Consider the following 19,966-nt stretch of genomic DNA (forward strand, 5'->3'; position numbering starts at 1 on the left):
AGCCCCTTTAGCTGCCAACAGAAACATTCCAGTGGACCCTGGACTCTGGCTCGTGGTGGCAACATGAACATGGCCGGCGAGTGCACGCTAATGGGCGGTGCCCGATTCCGCTCCTTACTCATATTTCCTCCCCCTAGCGCCTGGCGGGGTGAGTGGGTGTTAAGTGGCTACTGGCCGGGCAGCCAGACAGCCATTCATCCATCCATCCATCCACTCGATGGGGGTGTTTGCTGGCCTGCTATTTTGACGTGGCCGGCAGGCCAGCTGGCCAGGCTAATTTCCGAATAAATTATGTGACACGCTGCGGGTGGGGGAGAGGGCGAAGCCAGGGGAGTACCAGAGGGAGTGGGTGCAACGTCGCCATTAAAAATCGCCAATCACCGGTAGTCAATACGGGCCATTTGAGTCTGCAATCGGTGTTGCAGTGAAAGGCGGCGGGTGAGCATCGTCGAAAACCAAAAGCACTGAGAAAAAGTTTACTGATAACTAAAATAAATAAAAAGTATAAGTTAAACTATAACTATAAGCTAAGTAACTTACAAACTAAATGTTTAATCAAAACAGCTGGCAGATCAGCCTCACAATCAAAACAGATAGCTCCAAGTCGCGAAACATTCTCTCTGTGTATTCGAGACCAAAATTGAATAATGCCGGGAAGGACTAGTGACAGGAGAGCTTGCAGGAAACCGGCGACGCAAATTGCAGGGTAGCGCCACCATTTCTGGCGAAAGATCAGGAAGGCGGAGGAATCGGAGGTCGATTGGAATTGGATACGGGTATGGCTGCCAGGAGCAGCAGGGGAGCAGCCGAAGCAGCAGCCTTTGTGCTTATGAAGTTGTGGATTTTTCGCCGGTTTAATTTCGAGCTGACTGCAATTACAAGCCGTAAATTTGTCATGGTGCGATAAATGTGCGCAGACGGAGTGGAGCTGACCAGACAGGGCAGCCCGGGCAGCCTAATGCATGTAATCTGCCACTCAACACCCTGCCAGATCGTCCGGTCCAGTCTCGGAATTGAGAATTCAGATTGTTGGTATTAAGTATTTTTCGGGACTGTGGACTCGGGACTCTTGTTAACCAATTTGGCACGCCTGCGCAATGGATACACGCCTGTCGAGGGTGGTGAGGGGGATCCATTTTATGGGCCATAACCAGCAACAAACTAAATAGGAGTCCGTACTCCAGACTCGGCTCAGACCGGAGTAATCGCCGCTGGCCAATTCATGCTCACATTTTGGCCTGGTTAATTAAATACGGATTTCGCTTTAATGGCCGATAAAACTTGATGAGAAACTTTAATGGCGCTGCGAGGCGCGGCCGTCAGGGGATCTCCTCCCATCACCTTCGATCTCCGGGCTCGAATCTCAGGTCTCAGTTCTCAGTTCTTCCCGGATCGCTAAATCACCGTTAAAGCGATAACGCACTATGCCAGCCCATCCAACAATACGCGTAGTCCAGAGAAATCTGCTTTTTACGAGCCAATTGCCAGTCCAAGCCACGGCCAATACCATTGGCGTTCCCATTCCCATTCCCCAATCCCATTGCCAATCTCAGTTGCAGTCCTGATGCCTCCACGCCTTACTTTGTTGCCGAGCTGCACAAAATTAACTGCTGATGAATGTTGCACAGAGAAAATAGTAATCATACTTCCAGAAAAAAATACTTGCTTTATTTTTATTAAAAATTCTAAACCAATATCATGTAAAATATGCTGTTCTTGAATGCACCAAAGGAACCACCAGACCTCTGCAACCCCCTGACAATGTAGAGCTCTGGTTCAAAGTCACCAAGTCACTGACAAAAATGTTGTAAGCCGCCTCGGCCCGGCCTCCCACCCGCGTTCAACATGGCCGTTGCAGTTGCAATTTCTGTTGCTGCTTCTGCTGTTGCTGGCGGCTTACAAGTCGCCCCATTCGTCCGCCCGAACGGGGCATAAAATTAAAATGTTGCGCGCCGGGTCCCCATCCGGGTCCGAGTACGAATACCAATACGAATGCAAGACCGAGTCTTTGGCGACCCGGCGCGCTCATTAAAAACGCCATAAATGCAATAAAACGTAGAGCAAACATCGATTAAACAATATTTATGGGGCTTCACTTGCACATTGTTCGCTGGCTCTGCGCCCGGGCTTTCTAGCTGGTCGACCCAGCAGCTTGCAACTTGTCAGTTTCCCAGTTGCCAGTTTGCTATTTTGCCGGCTTGGACACGGCCGCGATTCCGCATTACCAACACTCGCCAGTCCGACCAGCACCAATCCCGCCCCAAAGTGGGCTTTGTTCTTGGCTGCTCTTGTCCAACAGTATTTGCCCCCCATTTCGCAGCTTTTGACATGTTTTCGTTGTTTCTAAATTAGCATTATTTCCCATTCGAATGACCCATCCTAGGGCTTTTTGCCGGAAGTCTGGGCTAGGCATTCCATGAAGGTGTTCATGACAGCTCGAGATTTCTTTTAGAATAATAGCAAAAGTATTATAAAGATGCTTGAGAGAAGGACTCACCTTACCCTAACTAATGCTTTCCATTCCCCAACTTCCAGAATACCCTTTCATTCAAATACTCAATCTTTCTTTAAGGGCTAATAAATGCATATATGAATGACCATTATAGAAGTGCGATTCCCAAAAGGATTGCCTTACAGACTCTCCTCTGAGGCACCCAATTATGTTGCAGATGTGTCATTGACGGCTTCATTTAGCGCATCCTGTGTTGGGAAAATTATGGAAATTATTGCAAATTAAATAAACATTTTCGGGAACATATCAATTTTCGATCGCCGAACGGGGATCGGCCAGAATGTGTTTGGGCCAGTTTCGAGGACCCCGGATCTTGCGGTTGAGGAGAGCTTAGTGGCAAGTCGATGTGGCAGCTGTTCCGGGCCAGAGTTCCAAGTGTTGAGACAATGGCAGTGCACGGCGCTCAATGAATAACAATTACAGCTATTAATCTTGGCCCAAACTGCTGGGCCGGCACTGCCAGTTTATAAGTCCTGCAATGTGGTTAGCTTCTCCGCTCCGTTTCGTAAAATTGTATTTTTTATATTTTTGCCTGGTAATTTGCGGCCCATTTATTTATTTGTTAAGTGGCCATAAAAGCGGTCACGGCACTACCAACTGAAAGGCAAAGGCATTGGCAACAGAAAGGCTGAAAAGGCAACTGCAATGGCCTTTTCTTTTTATTAATTTATACATTTTGTATAAGTAATAATTGTGCGGAAAACGGAAACAATGGAGGTTGTGTAATGCGGCCACTCGAGGCGGTAAAAACCAAAATGAAAACACCGAGGACGGAGGACAGAGGACAGAGGTCGGCGAACAGGATGAGGGGCGGAGTACCATCTGGTGCTTGGACAAGTCAGTCAGCCAGTCAGGCAGTGGAAAGGAGTGAAAATTGCTCGTAATTACCCAGTCACACACACGCACATGGATATATATGCATATGGATATATACTCTGTGAGCTGGCGAATGCAAATGGTAAATATGGTCATTATCTGCTCCAAATCCAAGCCGGCGCACAACGCCTTCGTAGACGAACTGCACTCAAAGCGCGACTCGATTCGAGAGTGGCGGCCATGCCAGTTGTCCGTTTGGCGGGGCACCTCCTGCTCCTCCACCTGGTAGCCCTCCAAGGTATCCGCGTGTGCACAGGAAGCACTCGCGATGGCGATCAGCGCACTTACCAACGCTGCTTACGGCCATAACCATCCGGAGTTGGCTTCCAAAGTGGCAGCGGCAGGGCCACTGCAGTAGCCAGAGCCATTATAATCATGCAGGCAGGCAAAGCCAGACACAGGACATTCGGACAGGCTGACAGACAGTTCGGCTATCTTTATTTATTGTTCCATTTTTCAGCTCATAAAGTTGGCCAGAGCCGGGGGATTGGCCCCAAGAGACAACAAATAATTATATTCAAACGATAGCGCATTTGACCCGCCAGTGAGCCACATTGTAATTAAGTCTGTCACTGGCCAAAACCAATTTGAGTTAAGGCAAACACGGTTATTCAAAAGGGGCTTTATTAACTTAACTTTAATAGAATTAATAACATTATCCCTATATCCTACCAACATGAATAATAAACCATCAACCAAAACCACTTAAAATTCGATGGCATCTCGAATGTAATATTTGTTATTATAATGACTACTTTGGATTAGTAATGACTCTTCAATAATGGAGAGCAGGAGAGCAGTCCAGGAGGTGTAACCCATGACCGAAAAGGGTAAACCAACATCTGACCGAGTTCCGGACTCGTCATGGAATAAGAGCTGAGAGCTCCACCCCGCAACGCAATCCAACCGTATAATTGAGGCAATGCCAGGATAAGGACGGAAGTCACTTCAGGTAAGAGAAGCCTTCGGAGCCCGAGGCGACCGCAAAACTCTACGAATACGATTATTGTTAATGCAACAACTTAAACGTAATAAAACGCAATAATAATTTGCATTTCGAATTCAATAATTTGCATTCTGGCAATCAGACCTCCTTCGCGGAGTCAGGTCCATAAAATATTCAGGCTGCGGCCTCTCCGACTCTGGATTCTATTTCGGAGTACGAATGTACACAATTGGGGGCCAAGTAGCGTTTTGGTTGGGCCGAAATAATACCCACAAATTAAGTGGCGAGTGGAGAAGTCGTGGCCTCAAATTGCGGGTTACCTCTCCGGAGGGACACACTCAAGTGGCCTCGGGAATGGGTTGACTGACTCCACCGCCGCCCGCCCGACCATTAAGAGTTCAGTCTGATTCGAGACCCAAAAGCCCTAAAAGGGGTGACTCACACCCGTTGGCTAGCTGTTTCGTGTGACTCGTGGGTTCTCAGACTCCCAACCAAAAATATCGAATATACCTCGGAGTCTTTGGGAGTTCGGAGCGACTTTTCCCATGGATATCAGCGTTACGGCGTTGTCATAGATTGCGACATCGCCGATCCGCTCAACTGAACAATTTCGTGGATTTCACTTCCCAGTAGAAGCCAGCGAGCTAAATAAATGACAAACATGATTCGCGTATCGATGGGGAGATTTCGATTTCGATTCTGATTTTGATTTTAAATTTGATTTTGTTTTCGATTCGGCCTAATCCAATTAGGCTAGCCGCTGTCCCTTCCCTTGGCTGGACAAAGCCCTAATAATTCCCAAATTATGGCAGAGCCTCTCCTTCATCTGGCTGGTTCCCCAAAGCTCGTATTTAATAAACGATCCCTCATCACTCAGGCGGTAGTCGCTCATATATCAGTCGATCAGAGCCATGAAGACATCACCCTGGGTTTCGGGGTCAGCTGGGTCAGCTGCCCGGTCTCCCGGTTAGCCAGTTATCCAGTTAGCCAGATAACCAGCTCCTAACTGGTTCACTGAAGATGAAGTCGAGTCGAAAGATAAAGCCGCTGCCATGACAACTGCCAGGTCACTTGAGGTATTGCAGTGCAGTACGCATTTAATTGAATTAAATTCCAATTCCGATCTCCCCCCGGCCGATCGCCCAACTATCGCTTTGATCAGTCAATCCAATTATTTGCAAAATTTTGTCACATAAATAACTAGGCGGAGCAGAGCGGAGCGCACTTCCTTTCGCGTATCACCTGTCGTAGGATCGCCGCACAACCGCACAGTGCACCACCGCGATATGGTGGTGGTCCCCCGTTCGGTGGTTCGAGCTTCGCGATCGGCGATTGGAGGCCGCGGAAGTTGCGCCGGCGTGCCGATTACCACAAAACTCAGCGGGGTTCGCTATTCTTCTACACTTGGAGAAGGGACTTGAATCTGTCAATGATTGCTTAGATCATCAGATTCTAGTTTCTCTCGGTGTAGAGTCTCCCTCTGTGGTCCCCTACATATGCCACTCGAATGCCAAACAGGGGTGACGAAAGAAAGGTTACGAAGAGTCCTGCGTGTCGTGTCGGGCTACTGGGTTCAGCGTTCGTGGGCCGCCAGATCGGACGAGGCCTTTGTGTGCCGAGGTGTTAATTGAATTCGTTTTGCATAAGTGGCCGGGCCAGGACGCTCGCAGGACCACCTGCGCTCCTGCACTCCTGCGCCCGGCAGGACAGCGGCAGGCATTGTGTGTTAATTGTGGCAACAATGATGACATCGGCCGCAGCACAAAGCGGCCAACCAATTGTCAACATGACAGTGCAACGGCAATATCGCTGACTCTATGTTGCAGTGTTGCTGGTTGCTGGTTGATGTTGCCGTTGTCGCTGCTGCTTTCCGTTTTGTTCGCTGCTTGCCGTGATCTTTATCGACCGGCCCGGAATTTGCATATTCTCCTCCGGTGCATCTGCATTGTTGTCGCTGCTTTATTATGTCATTGCGTCAGCGAGGGGCAGCACCACTCATACAATATGTTTATCGCCATCCGTCATGCACATTGTGTAGAAATTAGCACATAACCCAAATGTGTAAAATAGCGACGACTGAAAATTAATTGCCGGCAATTAGCAGGCCAGGCCGGGAGGGATGTGGTGTGTGGTGTGTGGTGTGGTGTGGCGGCTTTCGCAATTACCTGTACATAATCAGGTATTGGCGCCTTGGCTTTGATAGAGCCGCTAATAGAGAGATCGCTGGAAGTGCCAGAACAGACTGAGGGGCTCGGGGCTGGAAGCGCTCACAGGTGTCAGCCGGGCTGACAGCAGAATGCCCTTTAATGTCGCAAGTGGCGACCCATGCAAATGTCACGTTATCCGTGTCGCGCATTGTCACCGTTCAAATAAAACATAAAACGCACCGTCGCCGCGATAAATCATCGGCCTTGGGGCTTGAGGATCTGGGATTCAGAAATCGGGACCGGGAATTGCTTGGACATTGAATCGTAAACCAAGAACCAACAATCAGCGACCAAGATCCAAGATCCAATATCCCAGCGGAGAAGAGTCCCAGAGTTGCAGCTGTCGCCGGAAGATCGCACTCCTCACCGTTAGCTCTGCTCTAGATAGGTGACTCCGCCAAGGCTGATCGCATAAATTAGCAATCTAATTGCATGACAGCACTGAGAGAAAACAGGAGAAGCTTTGATATACTTTCTTCAAGACCAAAACCCTTTACAAAGTCATTTAGAACGGGTTTAAATTGCAATCCTTATGGCCTTAGCTCTTAGCCAAAATCATCTTTATGAATAGTTCTTGCTTTAGAAACTCTATATTCTCTATACTTCATTACATTTCATTGTTTTTTATATTTTTATACCTTTTATGAAAACTTTATATAGCCAGAAGAAAGCGTCGTTTTCTTCAAGTGCAACAAAGTGATCGCCAATCCAGCGAAATCTTGGCGGAATCACGAAGCGCAGGCGACCACGAGCATTCAACATTTGTATGCAAATTGCCGCAGTTCTCTCCTCCTCCGACACCATCGGGGCAGCTACATCCCCAAGCCCATACCCAAACCCATAACCGGGCCAGTTCCACCTCCGATCTGCAGCCACCTCCGAGCTGCAGAGTTAGCCATCGCTTAGGTGCAATCATAATCGCCGTCATATACTCACGGGCGCTATCGTTATCACCTGGCCGGGGCTCTAGCCCGTCTCCCTCGCTCCTCCTCGCTGGGCTGGGCTGGGATTCCGGATCGGCACGCAGCAGAAATAAATTTGCATATAAATTGCCGCCGCAGAGCCTCCATTTAAATCGAAGCGCACCGCAAGCAATTTTGGAATTTATGTAAGCATTTCGTTCGCGGGTTTAATTGACAGACTCGCAGACTCCCATTCCCGCACCAGTTCGCACTCCCGATCCCGGCCAAGGTAATCCAATTAGCCCAGCAGACATTCGGTACAAGGAAAAGCACTTGTCGCCCGGCTCGGTCAGTCCTCCAGTCCTGCGCGATCTCCGACTGCTGGCCATTTCCTAATGAAGATGTCTTCAATTGGCCCCGGGCCAATCCCATTCGGGTTAACACTGACGTCACTCCCGGCTGCCTGCCTGCTGCTCCTGACTGGGCAATAAAAAATCTATAAATTACGGGGACATAAATATGGACTTTACACCGTTTTCGGGGGAAAACAAGTGCTCGTCGCCTCAATTGCACGGCCACTTTGGTGGAACCCTTGGGTGGAGTGGTAGTTCCTAAGTAGAAATTGAGTGGAAGGGCCCTAACCTATATAGGCTGGAGTAGATGGCCTAAAACCTCTGCTTGGCCGTCTCATTTGCGGCTATTTTCAAATTCAATTTAATTCACTTTGTTCGGTGAGCATTATCAGCAGATAGCAGATAAATTGGGATCACTTCACGCTCCTAATGGGAATGCTGAAGAGCTGGGAACCCGGCAAGAGGATTGAGGATGGAGGCTGACGACTGGAGACTGGATGGGGAAAAGGGCCGACTTCAGAAGCAGAGTAGCGCAAGTGAGGTGACCGGGATGGGGCTGGGACTGTCACGGGAACGAATGAGCGGTCAAAGAGGTGAGCACAAACAACATCAACATCATCGCATGGCCACAATCTAAGCCGGGCCCAAATGAGAGCGGCAAGAAGAAGAGCGGGCCAAGGTGTCGACAAGCGGACAAAACAACAACAACAGTCTATACATACAGTGAAGGGCAGTCGAAGAGTATTAATATTGATTTATCCTAAGAATCCTAGACAAGTCTCACTATAGACCTCCAACTCCATAAATGTAATAATTCTGAAACTCAGTATTAAAATATACTTCCTCCCCTGAACCTATAATTGTGAACTGCACTGTACAAATCACCAAGTGAGGATGAGACTGCCGGGGCTTCTGCTGCCGTTGCCCAAAGAGATATCACAATAAATTAGGAAACGAAATCTTTACTAAATAAAGACATAAATTACACTCTGAATCGCTCTATGGGTATGGAGACCGACTCCGATCCGATCCGATCGGATCCGAAATCGACTTCAAATAAAAAGCAGCCATCTATGTTGAATGAAAATAAAATGTTGGCGCACAAAAGCCAGCGATGAGCCACAATGGTGACAACAACACGGCAACAACGGCCAAGATGTTGTTGGCCGAGTTCCTTGTCGGTTGACGGTTGTCGGCTGTTGGTTGTTGGTTGTTGGCTGTGTAGAAGGCTTATAAAAAGCGAGAGAAATACAAATAATCAAACGAAATGTATTTTATAGGGTGATAAGAATCAATGAAGCCACTGAAATCCTATAGAGACATATTGTTTGCATTATGGGGCACCTATTCGAAGAGACGCGGGATGCTGCCACATTTAAGTGGACATTCCCAGAGATCGGAGCCAACTTATCAGCCGGCCCGGTGTCGCTGGCTCAATTAGTGGGCGATGTAGGCGCATTAATACGTTAATTCCGTTGGGGAATCGAAGTGACTTCGTTTATGCGTGATTCGACGGAATGCGATCCGGCTATCCGGCTATCCGACTATACTCGATCGATCGATCGATTTCTCGGTCGGCAGCAACGGGTCTTCTGTGATTTTGGGACAGGCAATAAATCTCTTTGGCCAAGAGAGCGGCCGGCCGTTTAACATTTTTGTAGTAGTCAGGCTCCGTCGAGACAATAGGCGTAGTTTAGAGATCGTTTGATGGGCCCAGCCCCATCCCCAGCCCCAGCGCCCTGCACCCTGATCGGGAGGACCGGCTGCTTGCATCTTAATCAGGTGCAGCAGCGTCATAAGTCTCGGTTAATTGTGGCAGCCTCTTCGGTCTTGGGGATTGGGGCTCCATTAGAGGTCCGAGATTTATGCGCGGGCTAAGTGGTCTGACTCGCGGCGATTGCCGCCTTTAATTAGACATTGTTTAGAGGGCCTGTAACTATTCCCAGAGTGCGTTTTTATGGGCCAAAACCGAGTCTAGTACTCAAAACAAAACATTCCGAGATTCTCACTTAGAATCGTCACCAACTCGAAGACCTGGTCGAATATTATATGAACCCTGCTACCCCACTATCTTCAAAGAATGTTATTATTGTTCTAGGCGAAGTTCGTTAATCCTCTTGTTTCTTATTGTATTACTTTCGAGATGGCCCCAAAAATCTCTCCCAACAATGCGAAAAAGCCAAACCGTTTTCGAACAAATCGAAAATCCGCGTCCAACGGGAGTTGGTGGGCCCAGTGATTATAGCCCACAATCAATCAATAAATATAATTGGTCATAATTCGGTAGCCGGCCACTAATTAGATGCCTCTACAATACAACCAATTTACCACGCGCCAATGCTTTTGCTTTTGGCCAGGCCAATAGGAGAAAACCCGCACAGCAATTTAACAAAATATGGAAGCAAATTTATCATATGCAAATTGGCCAGGCAGAACAAAAGGCCCCAGCAGCTGCGTTGAATACGGGTTCGAATTCGGATTCGGATTCGGACTCAGAACTCAGATCGGGGGACAGAGAACAGAAGAATAGAACCGAAGAGTTGAAAGACTTCAAAGACTCGAAATCGGCCGAATGACACAAGAGGCCCACAATTACCGGTGGGGCATACTAGATCGCTCCGACTTCTGACGACGAAACGGCCAGCAAAGCAGTGTCCCTAATTAATCCGAGGGAATGCATAAAGCCTCTCCGCTTTCGGGCACTATCAACACCTCATTACTCTTTTGATCACACTCCTCGTTAATGAAGATGTCAGCGGCAGCTGCCGGCAAATAAAATAAAACCAAATACCCCAATAACCAAGAAACCAAAGAGACAACGACGACATTTGAATTCAAAATTCAAATCAATGTTCAGAATTCCGCTTTTTTGTTGCGGCCTGCGACTTGCGAGGCGACAAAGATTAAATATACCAACTCGGCTGCCCCACTGGCCCCAACTACCTCGAACTCCGGACACCCTAACCGCATTGTAGCATGGAGAGTCTGGCCAGAGAGCCGAGGATGCCGGCCGGGGCAGGGCATCCGAAACCGAAACCTGTATCTGCATAAAGTTATAAACAAAGAAAACAAATTTGTCTTATCGCCCAATTCCAAATGAGATGACAACGAGACAAAATCACTCCCCGGCTCGGGGGGAATTATAAAACACAAACCTAGGGCAGCGCGTTAAAAGCTCGAGCTCATTTAAGGAGCGGACAAACACAAATGCACATTTTTTAATCGCCCGGCTCATTAACAGAGGACCGATCCCTCCACAACGGCCGGAGAATGGGATGGGGAGTATACCTTATACCTTAGACCCGGTACGCGGTACACGGTGCACGGGTCGGGTCATCTGAATCGCCATTGTGGCCATTTAAGTTCGGGCATAAATCAGTCGTCTGGATGGCGACACTCTCACGTATTTCAATATCCAAAACATGTTCCACAGTCCCGACTCAGGGGTATTGTGTATTTCAGAAATTAAGTGTGCAAAAAGTAAATATTGATTACCAAGGAATTAAAGTTTTGTTTCTTAACATCTCCAGAGAGTCCTTAGCAATATATAGTACCTAGAAGTATGCAATATTTTGTGATTAGTAACAGAATCCATAAAATAGGTATATATAGTAATTGCAGAATAGAACTCTTTATAATTATATTTTCAATTAAGACTTTTGTATATTGTTTAAGCCAATATGGAGGAAAGGCAAGTATATATCCTTCAGAGCCCTTTCACCCCCATCGGCTTAATTGCATTTGCGTGTTTGATTGCCGGGGAGGGGTTCCTCAGGCCCCTCTGGAAAGAGCCTTGCTTCTTGACGTATTTGTTTTTGTAAGCTAAAAAACGACGTAATGGCGGAATAACGACACCCATTCCCATTGGCGTGGCTGTTCCCTGGGCCCTGGGACTGAGATATGCGCCTGGCTCTGGCTCTGGCACTGATTCGCTCGCATTTGCATTGCCGGGGCAGGGGGAGTGGGAAGGGCCTACAAACAACATTGTTGTCATATTAGTAAACGTAACTAACTTTAGTTATTGCTGGTGTTGCGACTTCGCACGTTTATGGTCCATTTAGAAGTATGCGATGGCGATGTTGCGCCGGCTCGCCAACAGATTTATCACCGGCTCCTTGCCTCGAGAGCTGTGGCGATGGTTCCACACCGGGAGGAGAGTCTCCAGAGAACATAGGCACTGGAGCTTTAGGGCACATTGAAGCACTAGCAAGTGAATCCAACTTAGGAGATATTTTTCACAGTGAACAGGCTTTGAAGCCTTGGTAAAGTTCATCGATTTCAACCAACCCAAACAATAAAAACTGCTCAGAGCCAGCGGCGGGCCGCGAAGATTTTTTGCAACATTGTTGCCCGGACAGTCTGCAGGACTCTTCAGACTCATCAACCTGGCCAACTGATCAGGCCGGGGAGGAGTCAGTGCCGCAGGATCGTAAAAATGTTTGCCTGCGATTATATGGCGCTCATGAGAGCGCCACTTTGCCCTGGTCCATCAAACCTTGGACCCCCATGTGCCCCCTTCCTCCCAAAGCTCCCTCCAGAAACAAAGCTTTGCTGGAATCGCCCAGCCGGCCAAGTCACAATTTTGTGGCCTAAACGGAATCAGTGAATAAGCGTGAACCCAAGGCAAAAACAGGCACTCACAAAAACAACCGAAAAGTATGTATATATTCGTTTTTTGAAGATGACCCAAAGACCCGTGGCTCAGACTGTATAAATATCGTATAATGTATAATTTATGGGCGCGAGGTGAAAATATTTTCAATAGAAGGTGATTTAAATTTATTAAAGGAATGCTCACGAGCAGCTCCGCACTAAATTAGAATAAGCAGAGCCAAGGGCTCATAAAAACTCAAGCAAATTGAAGCGGTCACCCGATCTGGTGCTCCGGCCAAGTGTTCCCTGTACCCGTCCAGGCGATGGGATGGGACTCCCAGTTCCCAATTCCGATTGAAGCTGTAAGTATCGACACGAAAGAGCTATGGTACACAACACACTCGGCTGGCTGGCTTATCAGATGCGAAGGCCCAGTCAGCTCATTTAAAACCAGGCCAGAACCCCCTCTTTGGGCCTTCCAGTCCAAAAAAGTCAACGATCCAAAGATCCCATTCCAAGCCAATACGATCCGATCCGATCCGATCCAGCCGCTGATGCCTGCTCAGCTCGCCTTTTGTTAACACCATAATTTACATTGATTTATGTGCTTAGTTGGCTCGGCATTTTTAATCGGTCAGTGGAATGAGCATCCCATCCCAGACCCCATCCCATTCGATACAAGACCATTCCTTGGCCCGCTGCCGTCGCATTTAGCTGGTCCCCACCGTGCCAGAGATGCGGCTTCATTTGGTTATAATTAAAATGTCGATGTTATCTACCAGATTTGGACATATTGGCCATTACGTTTGAAATTTAAGCGATTTCTATGCGCGTATTTTTTGTATTTTGATTTTGATTTCGATTTCGTTCGGTGTCTCTATCCCCTCTCCACCCCTCGGCCCTCTCGCACAATGAATATTGATTATATTAATATTTAATAACGTTTTAAGAAGCCTTTCGAGTGTTAAATGCTTATTTATGCTCATCGGCTGAGCTTTTTGTGTTGTGTGTTTGCGTGAAACCGAACGAATAAATTGTATTTGTTGTCACTCCGAAGCGGAGCGAAGCGATTTCCTGTTCGAACCCCAAAGAAAGGCTCGGATTTGATTTCTTACACTTGTCGTCTTTATTGGTTTCTCACTCAGTTTGAGCCTTAAACACTTACGCACTCTGCTCACGTCCGCCACTACCAAATATCAGTTCAAACGCAACCAAACTCTTCATAAATAGTGTAGGCTTACGGCTAGAGTTACAAGCTACAAGTTAAAAGTTACAAGTTAGAGTTGCAGATAGAGTGTCCTATCTCTACGTCTATATATTGCATATGCTATAGCCTTAAATGGTGATGAGGTAAGTCGGCAGCCGGCGCACTCAACTAAACTGAACTGAACTGAACTGAACTGAACAAATATGCATTATAATTATGCCGTACGGGTACGTTTTGTTTAAATAGATATGTATGTCTGTGCATTATGAAAATGGGACGAGCGTGTACTGTATAGTATTAGTTACATTTTCAGCTAATCTTCAGCTAAGCCGCTGCCTTTGCTTTGCTTTTCGCGACCCCCAACCGCAGCCAAGTAGGTGAGCAGCATTTTAACTTTGGTTTTTCGATTTGTTTTGCCTACAATGTAGTCGGCTTCTCGTGTTTCGCTACCCAAACACGCACCTCCAGCACCGCCCTCCAGCTCCTCCTCCTCCAGCTGCTCCTCCTCCTTCGTCTCCTCCCTGTTGCTGTTGCAATTTCAGACGCTGTTGCTGCCTCTTATGTTGCTATTGCTGCTGCTGCTGCTGCTCTTGCTGTCAATCACAGACGCGCGCACAACTCAAGTTTTCAATTAGATGTCGCCGCCACTGCTGCCGCTGCTCCGCCCCTACCGATCTGAGCCTCTCTAACGATGGTCATGCTTTAGGAACTGCAACGTAGCCGGCGCATCGGAGGATGACAGGCGGGCCACCTTTGCTGCCACCGCCATCGCCGGCGACTCAATTTCACCATCGGAATCGTCGTGTACGTTGATCTCCTCATCCGAGTCGGACGACGAGTTGTCCACGGTCATGGTTGAGCCGGCTCCAGCTCCAGATCCCAGTCCCGCACCCGCTCCCGTTCCACCTGTCTCGCCAGCTACCTCGCCTCGTCCGCCGGCAGGGGAGTAGTGCAGACGGGATCGTTGCTCCTCGGCGGCGGTCAGAGAGGCGGCCACGGCATACTGCCTGGCCAGACCTAGGAAGGCGGCCGCCGAGGGGGAGCTCACCAGGCTGCGGAAGGCACTCCTCTCCCCGCCCATCGACACGGGACTGCACCCCGTGGGCGACAGTTGCTGCTGCTGATGTTGCTGCTGTTGCTGCTGCTGGTGGTAGTGGCTCAGAAGTTGCAGGGCCGCCGGGTGCGTGGGCAGATGCAGGGGATGATGCTGCAGGGGATGGTGGCCTGCTGGCGGTCCGTGCAACGTGTGCAACATCACCGCCGGCGGAGGCGGGGCTTGGGGCGAGTGGTGGTCCGCCAGAATGGGCAGCGGCTGTTGAGGGGGCGGGGCCGCAGCCACGGGCGCCGAGGTGGAGGCACTGCTACTGTGGTTGCTGGGCGTGGGCGAACTGGCCGGAGGGCCATCGTTGGACTGCTGGGAGTGCAGTGGGTTGGCGGGACTGGAGCGCTGTCGCTTCAGGAGATTCATCCGCTGGTGGCGACGCCACTTGGCCCTGCGATTGGAGAACCAGACCTAAGAGTATACAAAAATAACAGAATTCGTTTTAGAAAAAGGTATATTTCAAGTAGTCAACCGAGGTTAGGGTTAAGGTTTTCTTAATAATGAAACATTGCGTATACGTAATATTTTCATTAGGACTTTAAGATGGGTAGGTGTTATGTAGAAGGTATAGTTATGTAGAAACTCAAACTGATTGGTGAAAAAAGAAGGCCTATCTTTAAACAATTTTTTTGGTGTTCTCTAATCCCTGAACTCACCTGAACTCGTGCTTCACTCAAGCTGGTGCGACTGGAAAGCCTCTCCCGGGTGCTCACGCAGGGATAGTGACTCTTGTCGAACTCCTTCTCCAGCTCCTCCAGCTGCTCCGGACTGAAGGTGGTCCTGTTTCGGCGAAACTTGGGCTCATCGTCGTCGTCCAGGTAATCGGAATCAATGTGTCTGTTCTCGTCGGCCGACTCCAGGGTGTCGTGGCTGCCCGAACCGGGGGAAATGGCCCGATTGCTGGGAACACCACCTCCCACCGCACCCGCGCCCGCCATAAGGTGCGCAGAGCTGAGGGAACCGCAAGTCGAGGCATTCGGCATCGCACTGGCGGCACTGGGCGGCAGATTCGCCAGCGTGGGAGCCGCCACGGACCACAGCGCGGATGGGGGCGGAGGAGGAGGCACTCCTTGGCCACCTGCCGCAGCGGCCGCTGCTGCCGGATGCCAAGTGAAGCTGCCGTAGGGGTGCGGGGGCGGAGGGTACAGCCCGTAGGCGGCGGTGCGAGCAAACTCGCTGGCCACCCGCTCGGCGGCCCGGTTGCGCAGGATGCGGTTGATGCTGCTCACCGATGGAGCGGTGGCATTGGTGCAGACACCTGCGAGGCGGGATTACGAAATTACTGGCAACTGGCATATGAAAGCGGCCGCCGATCAATCAGCGATCAATCAGACCCGCCCGGATTAGCTCCAATTATCCGAGGAGGCGGATATGAAGCGGCTACTCACCCTCGGATATCAGGCGCTCGCGTATCTCCCAGGCGAAGATCGTCGGATTCTCGCGCTTGTACTGCTCGATCTTGGAGACGACTGTCGGCGTGGCCACCTTCGGCTTCGAACCACCAATTAAGCCCGGTGGTCGCAGCGAGCCTGCAAAAATCAGACATCGGGCGGGTTAAGTTATGGGGCAATCGATTTATGGCTGCCGTGGCTCTAAGCTGCGATTTTGACAGTCCATCTGGCTTATCCCCGAGTGTTTAATATCTTTATCAGTTGGCCCCATCAGAGCGAAAGGATATGGCTTGGTGAGCTTCAGGGGGAAGCTCACTACCTGCACTGAGAGAAAGCTCTTGAAGGTGTTCCTAATTTCTTTATTATTTAAAATATTTCAGCCAAGCATGTTTAAAAAAGAGGCTTACTCAGCTATTCTTTTTCCTCAGTGCCAGAGGAGCACGCAACGACCCTTACAAGTCCGCAAATAAGCCGCATTTTGATTAATGAGCCAGCCGCGTTTTGACCAGCCAGTCGGCCAGTCGGGCAGCCAGGCGATTATGCAATTTTAAGTGGCTAAATTACACGGCTGCACACGAGGAGGGACCTCGGGAGGACACTCAGGGGATAATAACATGTTTATCATTAAAATTAGCAAACAAATCGAAAACAAAGTGCCCATTAGTTATCTGATGTGTGCCCCGGTAGGGCACCGGAGAGGTGCAGTTGTCGGGCTAGATCTGAGGGTCTGTCAAGAGGTGTTTTGTGTTTACTGACCTAGCAACTTGGAGACAGCTCCCTGCTGGGTGAGCATGTGCTGGGCGATGTCGTAACCGCGGAGGCCACCGAACCGGGAGAACTCCAGGAGCCGGTGCTGCGACATCAGGCTGTTCAAGGTGCTTCCCGCGGCTGTCGTTCCGGGCGGAGGAACTCCACCCCCGCCGCCGCCGCTGCTGCTTCCTGAGCTCCCGCCGAAGCCCGGCGGTATTTGCACAGATGTGGGTGATGAGGCCGGAGCTCCCGATCCGGATCCCGCTGCTGCCGCCGCCGCTGCTGCTGCTGCCACTGCCACCGATGCCGCCGCCACTGCAATTGAACGATACGAATTGAACGATAATTGGCCATTGTCAGGCGTCATTGTGGCTCTTCACTCCACTGTAACAATGGTTAATTATGATAAATTAACCGTAAATTGTGTTGACTGAACCGAACTGGGATGACTGATGGCTGCAGCCATTCCGATATCTGTACTACAAACATATAATATAAACACGTCTATGGCAGTCGCAAAATGGCAAAATGGTGGCTAGCACGCAAGCGAATCTGCTGCCAATGGAGATTTATCAAGCTAATTGAAACGCGGAGCCCGAGCACAAAGCGAAAATTAAAATATGTACTCAGCTGGCCCAGCTACAGAGCTCGTACAAATTGAGGGCTAAAACAGGCCTGCGTATTACGTTAATTCGACAGAGTATTGTATTTGCTTTCGCTTAAAAACGATCCATATATCATTCGGCCTGGGCACCTCGTCGCTCAAATTGTCAATTAGCGTTTTAAATGCGCGTTTCACTTTTCTTGTTTGCCGGGTAAATATTTTTTAAAACGTCCCTAACTGAATATATACGGGGCCATAATCAATTGTGCCGCTCATCAGCGGCGAACCAGTTTTATTTATTTTTAACTACGGGCCGGGTCGAAGAAATGAGCCACGCACTGCCAATTATGACATTGGCAGCAGAGCAAAGTGTTTATTAAAAATAATGATATAGATTAGAACAGAAGGTTCGGAGTATATGGATTTTAAATTCAATATTCCCTGGTTAGCTTTACGAGTTAGCTATTCTTGTGATTCTAATAGTCCGAGGAACCTATCGATTTCTAATTTATTGGTTGGAAATGAATTATCCAAGGTCCAGCAAGTAAATAGCAATTAAGATATGAAGTTCATGTCAATAAGACATTTATCAAATTATATTATAAATTATCAAAGACAATATAACTTTCAATTTAGAGCCAAAAAAAGGATTTCGAAATCTACTTCCTTGAATACCATGGAAGTACTAAAAACTTTCTGAATAGTGAAACACTTTTTTCGAAACCTAGTTTCGCCGACGGCCTATCCACATCCCTGAAGTCGGGCACTTACCACTGGAGGCGTGAGGGGCCAGCGATGTGATGCGTTGGGGATGGGGCTCCATTTTCCAGTGCGCGGCCGAGAGGCCAGAATTTGCGACAGTTAGCGAGCCAAGGTCACGGTTTAAAGTCGGCTCAATCAACATGTCTATGAGTCGGTTAGTCTGATCGATTAGTGTTTCTGTATTATATATGTTTATTCCGATTCTGATTAGGTTAGAGCAACTGGGGCACAATCACAAAGCGGTTACAATCACAGCACATCCAAGCCAGCAGGTATTTCAGCGATTGTAGCCAAGCGGAAACGGAAATGGAATTGGAACTGGAAGTGGCAACGCAATGCGGTCAATTGGATTCATAGCACACACACATGCACTGCGCCGATCCCCCCCGAACAGAAGCGCGGCTAGAAGACGATCCTTTCTTTTCTTTCTCCGATTTCCCGACTCTCCGATTCTGGGATGATTCTTTTCCCGCTGCGCTCCGATGAAACGTTGTGCACGCGAAAGCTGCTCTTAGCACAATGAGCGCTTGAATTTCACCTGGCCGGGTCACTCCACTCGGCGGGTGCCCGTTTCACTCGGCTCGACTTGAGTGACTCCGGAGCGCCAACCGGTTTGCGGGCCTCGCATTCATAATGGCGGCCGTTGAGGGCAGTCCGTCGGCATGAGTTTTTCCTTTTTTGTGAGAGAGGGACCACTGTACAGTCAACTGTCGGTGACTGGGTGCGCGCACACAAATCAAACAATTATAAACTCGTTGGTGACGCGCTAATGTAAACACTGGAAAGGAGCTGGGGCTTCCAGGGGGCAGGAGCCTCCGCTGGGGTCATTACACAAACGCTCCGCATATTGGGCGTTAAAATTCAGGCGTTTCATCCATAAGGTGCCCTACAAAACGATGGAATTAATTCAAAATCCGATATGGGGCGTTAGTACCTAACCTTTAAGTGCATTTATTTAGTTTGGTTTTGTACTAATGGATTGGTAATTGTCACAGATATAATTTTTATTCTAAAACAACATACTTTAGATCCTATTTAGTTCACAAATACCAGACAAGTGAAATATTTAGTTGCCACCTTTGATTAATTAGTTAAATTGTTATAAGCAGCACGACTTTACTGCGTAGACACTAACAATTAATTGTGTCTCATTACGTTTTAATCAGTCTCGTATTTAAAAGAGATTGGCAAATGTTCACACATATTTCAATAAACTAGACCATCTACAATAAATTACAATAAAGAGACACTAAATAATCCTACCTATTTGCTATTTATTAAATAATCAATATATTTGGCTTGAAGTTTCACAACAGACTAGATAAATCATAAATAAAATGAGTTTCAGAATTAAATAATTTTTAAAGAAGGATTCTTGGTAAAAAATAAAGGACTACTTTAAGAAGGATATACTTATTTTTTATATTTAATTATGCTGGTTTTTATTACTTTTATTATATTTTATTATTTTTTTATCTTTTATTATTATTTTATATTATTTATAGACTTAACCTAAAAAAAAGCAACGCTTTTTATAATATTTTACTAGGTTCTTCTAAATATCCTAAAACAAAGATTTATCAATGAAGGACACCTACCAGTTCCTTCAAAGGATCCTGATGAAACTCTCAAACATTGGAGGGTTTCTGATGAGAGATTACTTTAATTTCAAAACTAGTTGCCAATAAGAAAAGTGACTAGAAGACCATTAGACAGCTTTATGAAATGTGCATATTTTTAGAAAATCTTTGGCAGAATCCT

The 19,966-nt window shown here is 48.1% G+C and overlaps 1 protein-coding gene across 1 annotated transcript; it reads right to left on the bottom strand.

Annotated features, from left to right (window-relative positions):
• Positions 1–13,491: 13,491 nt before the first annotated feature.
• On the bottom strand, positions 13,492–18,479 carry LOC6507606 (paired box protein Pax-6). The gene is made up of 5 exons (XM_001955957.4): positions 18,215–18,479; positions 16,846–17,154; positions 16,087–16,227; positions 15,355–15,956; positions 13,492–15,109 (listed from the first exon to the last, which is right to left on the bottom strand). Exons 1-5 carry the CDS (start codon positions 18,345–18,347, stop codon positions 14,282–14,284), a joined length of 2,013 nt encoding a protein of 670 aa, XP_001955993.1. The 5' UTR covers positions 18,348–18,479; the 3' UTR covers positions 13,492–14,281.
• Between the last annotated feature and the right edge of the window lie 1,487 nt (positions 18,480–19,966).

Source organism: Drosophila ananassae, chromosome 2R, assembly GCF_017639315.1.
Source record: "Drosophila ananassae strain 14024-0371.13 chromosome 2R, ASM1763931v2, whole genome shotgun sequence".
NCBI lineage: Eukaryota > Metazoa > Arthropoda > Insecta > Diptera > Drosophilidae > Drosophila > Drosophila ananassae.